This window comes from Sardina pilchardus, chromosome 2, assembly GCF_963854185.1.
Source record: "Sardina pilchardus chromosome 2, fSarPil1.1, whole genome shotgun sequence".
In the NCBI taxonomy this organism is placed as follows: Eukaryota; Metazoa; Chordata; class Actinopteri; order Clupeiformes; family Clupeidae; genus Sardina; species Sardina pilchardus.
Window position 1 is genome coordinate 43175064 of NC_084995.1, and position 8966 is coordinate 43184029.

Consider the following 8966-nt stretch of genomic DNA (forward strand, 5'->3'; position numbering starts at 1 on the left):
ACACACATTTTATTCAAATGTCAGGTGTAAAAGAAAGAAGAAACTTTTCCGTATGAAAAGAGATTTCACAGTACTACACGACACGAGCGGGCACAGTAGCAGCCATCCACTGGTAGAGCTGTCGGGTGGCTTGTCAAAAGTCAGACAGTGAAGAGACAAGTCCCTGCTAATGAACTAGAACCAAACACAGAGTGCAGCAGGCGCGGGAGCCTCTTTCACAAGACAAGACTGAGAAATGCATTCAGGTGCAGGCAGGGGGAAAGAGGACGAGTTGATGAGCCAAGCGCGTGTGTGTGTGTGTGTGTATGTGTGTGTGTGTGTGTGTGTGTGTGTGTGTGAGGTTGATGAGCCAAACGCACCACAGAGGTGGGCAGGCTGGAACACCAGCAACCAGTTCCAGCGCAAAGCGCCAACCTCCTACCGTCACACAAGCTCACACACACACACACACGCCAACCTCCTACCGTCACACCAGCTGCAGTTCACTGGAACCATTATTGGGAGCAACCCAAAACAGCTCTGAACAGCACAGGAACCAAGCTAGGGCTGAAACACTCATGCTACGACTGAATGGCTTATGTGTGTGTGTGTATGTGTGAGTGTGTGTGTGTGTGTGTGTGTGTGTGTGTGTGTGTGTGTGTGTTTGTTTGTATGTGAGTGAGTGTTTGTGTGAGTGAAAGAGTGTGTGCGTGTGTCTGTGTCTGTGTGTGTGTGTGTGTGTGTGTGTGTGTGTGTGTGTGTGTGTGTGTGTGTGAGTGAAAGAGTGTGTGTGTGTGAGTGAATAACTGATAATTTAGTATTTGTATGTTGTGCCTTTCTTTCGCTTTCTGTGTCTGTGAGTGTGAGAGAGAGAGAGAAAGAGAGAGAGAGAAAGGGAGAGAGAGAGATTTTGTGTTGTCTTAGTTGGTGTAAATGTGCTCAATTTCTCTGCAACGTATCCAAAGTGAAATTGTGGGAAATATTAGGGAAAAAACTCTCTGACAAGACAAGCACATTTTTTTCCCCATGAAATGAAAAATCACAGTTGGTGTCTTCGTCCCAGTGACTGTGGGCTTCGTAGACGAGACAGTAACATTTATCTTACTGTATAACACAGGGGCTGCTGTGTAGCAGTTGAATCAGTTGGGTGAGAGGCCGTGAGCAATGCGAAAAGCAGCTAACCCACCCACGCGTTCTGCATGACCTGCCTCCCTTGCCAGCGCTGATCCCCTGAGAGGACTTCAGGTGAGCATGACCTGCCTCCCTTGCCAGCCCTGCTCCCGTGAGAGTGCTTCAGGTGAGACCTGCCTCCCTGGCCAGCGCTGCTCCCGTGAGAGGGCTCCAGGTGAGTGCTGCACGCTTCAGCTCTGAGAGGGCAGTGAGGGGCCGGTGGCTCGGCGGCGCCCGCTCCTGGGGGCAGTGCCCGCGGAGAGTGGCCACAGGTGGCTGGGCAGTGGAGGACCAGGGGAAACTAACGTTAGCCGAGGGCGGCTGCATGCTGCTTCAGTTATGTAAACTGCCAGGACCCAGGAGCCAGTCAACCAGCGCGGGGAGTTTGCATTCGACTCAGTGCCCCCTCACTAACAATGCAAACAACTCATAACATGCAAGCAGACAGACACAATATTAGAGACCATACGCCCCGAATTCACAAATATGCATATGCAAACATATACACACCGCAGACAAACAGACACATGCATGCACACACACACACACACACACACACACACGTACTGTATACACACATACGTACGCACACACACACACAGACAAAAACACGCACGCACACTCACACGCACGCACACTCACACACACACACACAATCACACAGGTGAACATTATTCAATATGATCAGGACAGATAAGAAAACAATATTATTCCTTAAAAAAAGAACAATGTCATTTTCTTCCTGAGAAAATGTCTGTTTTCTAGAATCAGAACAATCAGAATTCCAGAACAGTTTTGCAGTGTTGTTTTTAGCCTCACTTTACACCTGATATTTTGGCACATTATAATCTCTTTTGCATATGTACTATGAGCAAAACTTTTCAAGACTTTCATCCAAAGGTCCATGCTTTATCAGATCAGGAAAGCGGTATTTCATAATGCCGTCTATATTAGTAGGCCTACAGTCAGTGTAACAGTGAAGTGAACCAGCCTGAAAAGAGCATGAGTAACTCATCACTTCTGTTTTGCTCAGCACCACAATGGCTGCCAAATATTGTGGTGGTGTTGGCTTTGTTTGGTGTTATTTCTGGTTCCCCAGAAAGTTCTGGGTGATCTGGCGTATGATCTGAAGTCTCCTGCCTCCCTGCCACATCAGGGCCACATTAAAGCCATATCAGGGCCACATCAGGGCCACATCAGAGCCATATCAGGGCCACATCAGGGCCATATCCGTTGGGCCATATCCGTTGGGCCAGACGATCTCGTGCCTGCTCCAGAGGGGTGCACGCACTACATCCCAGCTGAGAGACAGCAGAGCGGCTCTGATCACTATCGCTGGGTGCTCCCGTGTGCCAGAAACAGTCGCAGTTTACTCACACTTCAGCTGAAAGATAAGATTGCAAAGCGCCGTTCACTTTACAAAAGCATTTATCTCTCTCTATTGCCTACATTGTTCATAGCCCATGAAATAAATAGTGTGATAAGAGAAGATTTTAAATCTGTCCTGTGCTGCTTTGTGACTGGGCCGTTTGATTTGCACCCTGCCATCCTCAAGATGTCTGTGGAGTTAGTCACCTTTATTCTTCTCGCTCAGCAAGCATGAAGAACAGTCTGCTGTAGGCGCAACCCAATGCAAATAAACTATTTAACGTCAAACTGTCACTGGCATTAAAGGCCATTATGAGAGCCATCAACCATGCACAAAAGCTCTAGACCCTGAATCACAAGACAAATATGTCTGCATTCTGCTCTGTTTGTTTCCTGAAGCCAGATGCTCCCCGTTTGAATGAAATGCATCTACAGATTCAGACTTTTTTTATGCCTCGTCATTTCATGAATGTAATTAAGTTGAGCGTTAATAATTGTAAAGTGATCGCACAAGGATCAGGCACGCATTGTCAGGACGTCGGCCACTGCATTGAGCCATCATTGGGGATTAGATATTTTACAATGTGGACATGACAATGATATTGAAGACAATAGGAACGCACGGCAAGGACTGAATATTACCTTGTGAGCAAGTTGAGCAAAGCAGATGAGCTTTCCTTTGTGCGAGGAGAGCAGTCCTCATGTCATGAGTGAAACAGAAGACTGAACATGGGCATAGTGCTGAACTGAACCAATTCATCAGCACAACAAGCAGAGTCTAGTTTAGACATTACACAGGGACCTTTACGGCTAGAGGTAGAAGTATGCAGCCATATTGTGATAAAATAAAATGAAGCCAGATTTTACCATGATAAGATACAGAACCAGAAAAGATGATAGATCATATGTAGTAGTACAGTATTCTTGCTATTCTGGAAAAGATGATAGATCATATGTAGTAGTACAGTGTTCTTGCTACTCTGGAAAAGATGATAGATCATATGTACTGTAGTAGTACAGTGTTCTTGCTATTGAAAAGATGATAGATCATATTCGTAGTTCAGTGTTATTGCTACTCTGGAAAAAATGAATAAATTGTACAGCAAGTGTTCTTCTTGAAAGCTCGCCCAATGTTTACAGTGTCCATGTTCATGTTCTTTTGTTGGTCTTTCAACTTTGGTGCTTTCAACATTGTATGAGCATAAATACTGTTACTGTGTGTCCTCAGCTGTAGTGATGAACTGATCAACTGATAAACAGCTGGAAAAAAAAGAAATAGTACAGCCACACTGCAAAAAATAAAATCTTACCAATCTATAATCTATTTGGTAATGTTTCCAGTATGAAATATGATTTTGACTTAATTTAAGTATTATTAAAGTAATAAGACTTATTTTAAGGAGTCTTATCAAGACAAATTTGCTCAATGCACTGGACATAATCTGCAATCTTAATAAGATTAATAAAATTAATAATATGTTGTTAGATTTTATTAGGTAAACAGTTTTTGCAGTGCAGGAGCCTGACATCAGATCAGACCCCTGGCTGAACTGGCCAGCCAGATCCATGGGAGTCGGTGGGCATCCCCCATCAGTACCTCCACCCCAGGCACAGAAGTGCAGTAGTCTGTCCTCACACACCCACACGGGTGTCCTAATGTAACTCTTTGTTTTGGCCCCTGAGTGATTGATTTTTGGTTGATATGACATTTGCATCCCCCCTCTCCAGTCTGCCGAGCACCATGCTCCAGCCCCATGCTCCAGCCCCATGCTCCTGCCCCATGCTCCAGCAAGGCTGGCTTTGGCCTTTGCATGCACTGTGATCACAAGCACCTGGTTTACATACATTGGTGAAGGGCTATTGTACTACTAAACAGCAATGATGATGGCCTTCCAAAGCCACTCACAATAATCGCGTATGACTCAGATCATTTAGTACAGCAGGGGCAAGAGAACGGCCATGGGCTGTGCGTCGCTGCTGCAGGAATGGTGTGTGTGATCTAAATGGAGGTTGCATTGGGGTTCTCAGGAATGGTGTGTGTGATCTAAATGGAGGTTGCATTGGGGTTCTCAGTGCCAGCGGTATGTGTGCTTGGGCACCACCACTCATCACGAAGACTCCACCCGGAAAGCACACAAGGGCGGAGGGCCGTGTTGAGAATGCCCCGAATAGCAGCGCACGCCGGAGCTCTGCAGAGCTGGCAGATGACAGGTGACTGTGTCAGATGGAATCTCACGGGAAACCCATGCAGGGCGGACTCCACCTCCATGGAAACACTCATTGTGTCAGCTCCGCTTCGAAGGCCAGCAAAGCCCAGAACTCAGCCTACAGGTTGAGCCTGTCAACAGGCCCTTGGCAGCCCAAAGCCCTGAGGCGCTCCACTCTCCTCCACCTCCACGGCGCACCACTCTGCCCCCCCCCCCCCCCCCCCCCCCCCGCCCTCTCCGGGCTCCACTCAACCCAAAGCCCTGTGCATTAGCCTCCTCCGCACAGCCAGCCAGGCAGGAGGTCTGGCCCAGTGTTTGCTGAAAGGCTTGCTGTGGCCTCTCCTGAGGTTAACCACAACATGTCGACCTTTCAGCCCGGCTCTGACCACGGCTGAGCCTCGTGTGTTTTCACTTTTAATAACGCTAAGACAGAAAAAGACTGACAGCATTGTACATATACTGTATATGTGTAGCAGCTCTTCCCTCTTAAATAAAAATATCTACGACAGGCAGATACGAGCAAACAAAGTGAGCTGTCAAAAACAGTGACAGTGTTGACAGATAACTCAAAACAAATACTGAAAACTGAAAGAAAGAAAGAAGACAGATAGATAGATAGATAGATAGATAGATAGATAGATAGATAGACCTTGGGGATATTTTTCATAATAGCCAGCCTTAAAGCAGCTGTGGGATGTCCAGAAAAGAAAAATGGTCTGACTTTGCATGCTGTAAAAACACAGGGTCGGTATCATTTGGCCAAAATTTACATCTCTTAACACAGATGGGCCTTTCAAACACGGTGGCAAAACAAACTAGGGCGTGCAAACTAAACAATATGGAGCTTACATTACCACTAAAGAGCTCTATAAGTGTTCAAAGAAAACCTATTTAGACCAAAACAATAAACCTGGTTGTGTTTCTAACATTCTCAAAATAAACTATGGGTTACATGGCACTTGAACAAAGAAAACACCAAAAAGTAAACTTAACAGTCCTTCTAAATAAAGAGGCTGCAGGAGATTGGCAGTTAAGGAAACAATTGTAAACTACTTGTAAGTGTGCTAATTGTTGTTTTGTAAGTAACACTTGTTAATAACGAAATTGTTATTCTAAATTTAGTAATTAATCAAATCCAAATTGGCAAAGAAACTGACTGCCAAAACAAATTAAATACTCATAAACTGAGTGAACATAAATATACATTTAAGTGAACTTTTCAAACTGAACAATAAATTATAAATATACTGTATAATGTGAACATACTGTATTGAAACAGGAATCCTTTATTGATCCCACTTTGTAGAATTGATTCAATAGCTCTGACAATGCTACTCTGTAATACAATGCTTAGATGCGGTCTAACTTGTTTGCCTCAATTTAATTTCACTAAAAAATAGTTTTATGCCAACTTGTGGAATTTAGAAGGAACAATTAAAATAGGTTTAAAATAGTAAGTATCAGCAAGTATTTGTCTACATTGTATGCATGATGTTTTTGTCCAGTTTGTTCATTATCAATCTGTTCACATTTTAAATAAAACAAATAGTGTCTGCTAAAGACATTCCAACCATGGAATAACCAAACAGCCGACGATGGGAAAGAATCATTATGCAATAAGAATGTCTCTTGATCTAGTGGGTTATAGATTCATAAAAATATTTTCAAAATCAAATAAATAAATCGCACATACCAATTTCCAACTCTGATCTGGAAATTAAGTAATGATAAAACTGTAGGTGAGAAAAACACACCTATGATTACAATATGTGTTAGTTACAGAAATGATAATTTGCAATGAATGGTACAATTGCCAAAAATGCAAGCATAAAAAAAAAATCTCCTAAGAGTATTTTGTGTCTCTTTAGCTTTTCAGAGGCATGTCCACCACTACGCAAAGCTGTGACATGACACGACAGGAGGGGTGTGGCTCCCATACAAGTCAGGTAGTCTGCTGCTCAGGTAACACATTCTCCCACTTGTTCTGGCTCATTCTGTCCTAGCACAGGGCTGCTGCTGCTGCTGCTGCTCCGTCTCCAAACACGCTGGCACGAGACCTGCACAGCTCTCCACACTCAAGACCCCACGCTGCCCTGTACGCATGGGACATCTCTGACTTTGCACGGCTGGACCGTCCTCACACTAGTGGTACACCTGGAATACTCTACCTTTGTGAAGGAGCCGGCGCTGAATCAGAAGAATCTACAGTGAGCAGTATGACATTATCAGTAAGTCCTCCCTCTATGCATGTCTTCCCATTCTGAGAGCCTGGACTGTCCTTGGGCTACCAGTGGCCCCTGTTAGGCCCTGTGAGCTGAGTGTGATATTAAATGCCTGCGGCTGGCCTGAGAGTGGTGTAAGAAGGCCCAGCCTGCGTCCAGAGTGCGTCTGGCTGATTGAGCGAGCAGCGTCCACGCCATGCCCGTGGTGAAGGTGGAGAAGGACTCGGCGCCCGAGACCACCATGACCGTGCCCAACCCCCAGACGGCCGAGACGGCCAAGGGCCGGCGGAGGAAGCGGCCCCTGCAGCGGGGGAAGCCCCCGTACAGCTACATCGCCCTCATCTCCATGGCGATCGCCAACTCGGCCGACCGCCGCCTCACGCTGGGCGGCATCTACAAGTTCATCACCGAGCGCTTCCCCTTCTACCGGGACAACTCCAAGAAGTGGCAGAACTCCATCCGCCACAACCTGACGCTCAACGACTGCTTCATCAAGATCCCGCGCGAGCCCGGCCGGCCCGGCAAGGGCAACTACTGGGCCCTGGACCCCAACGCCGAGGACATGTTCGAGAACGGCAGCTTCCTGCGCCGCCGCAAGCGCTTCAAGCGCTGCGACTTCACCACCTACTCGTCCTACGTGCACGAGCCGCCCGTCTTCGCGCCCGTGCAGCTGCGCTCGGCCTACGCCAACAGCGTCTACTCCAACGTGGGCGTGAGCCCGCCCTACGGCCAGCAGCTGCCCCCCACCTACTACCACCGCTCCTCCTCGTCTTCCCCCGGCTACGGCTCGGGCCAGTCCCGCGCTGTCTTCAGCATCAACACCCTCATCGGCCCGCACGGCGGCCTGGCCCAGGGCCCCGACATGGTGCCCCAGCAGCCCTGCCGCAGCTTCAACCCTGAGGGGGCGTCCTGCAGCCTGGCCGGGCCCGGGTACCAGGGTCAGCCCTGCGGCGGCGGCGGCGGCGGCGGCGCCCCTCCTGGCCTGTCCCGCTGCTCCTCGTCCTCGGGCCACATGGCCTTCACATACTCGGGGCCGCCGGGTCACGGGCACGGGCCAGCGCAGGGGCTGTACCCGCAGAGCGGCGGGCAGAGCTACGGGCCGTCGGGCAGGCTGGCGATGGCGGGGTCGTCGCCCATGGCGGCCGACCCGGTCGGGGATCCGTACGGCAGGGCCTCTCCGGGTCAGCTGAGCTCTTTTGCGCAGTACAACAATGGCGGGACGGGAGGCTACTTACGGCCACCCACGTACTCGGGTAACATGGACAGATTTGTGTCTGCTATTTGACAACACACACCGCAACACGCGCATGACCTCTGAGACGGCATTCATTACTGGACATTTGAGGCCAATGTCTTCCTGAACTGTTCATCCAAGACAATGAATATTTAAGGATAAGGTTGTTTGCATTTGTATGTTTTAATTCATTGTTTGTGGTGAAAATGTGACCGTATGCATTCTAAATGTCTTTTTCCCTGAATTTAAGTCACGGTGAGGAGATGAATACAGCAGCACAATAAAGTTCTCTAACCTAGACATAGACATGAGATAATTCTGGAGTGACTGTATAATTTTCACAGAAACAGGGATTTAAATTTAGTGGTGATCTGATTAAATTAGGAATCCTAAGATCAGTAAATAGGTTATTGTACATGTATTTGTGATCAACAGTTTTCATGAAATGTGTGCATTATGTATAGTTTTTGCTGTTGAATTGTTGTAAATTGTTGCTGTTGTAAATTATTTGTCTGCATAAAATATTTTTTGAAGACAAGATTTAATTTGTCCTTTAAATGTAATGGCGGGTACAACAACACTGTAATAAAATAAGTAAATTAAGGTTGAATCTACTGAAGTGGTTATGAAACATGTCGTGCCTTTAAAAGATAATTAGCCCCCTCATTGTTTTGAATAGCCATACAACTGAGAACAGCTATTCAATAAATGCAATTTATGGTGCTCTACAAATTACACACTTAAACTTTACCGCAGCAAATAAAAACTTCTACAGAAAAAAACACA

At 46.9% G+C, this 8966-nt stretch overlaps 1 protein-coding gene across 1 annotated transcript; it reads left to right on the forward strand.

Annotated features, from left to right (window-relative positions):
* The first annotated feature begins 6712 nt into the window (after nucleotides 1-6712).
* foxe1 (forkhead box E1) lies at nucleotides 6713-8720 on the forward strand. The gene has a single exon (XM_062530695.1). It carries the CDS (start codon nucleotides 7143-7145, stop codon nucleotides 8229-8231), a length of 1089 nt encoding a protein of 362 aa, XP_062386679.1. The 5' UTR covers nucleotides 6713-7142; the 3' UTR covers nucleotides 8232-8720.
* The last annotated feature ends 246 nt before the right edge of the window (nucleotides 8721-8966 follow it).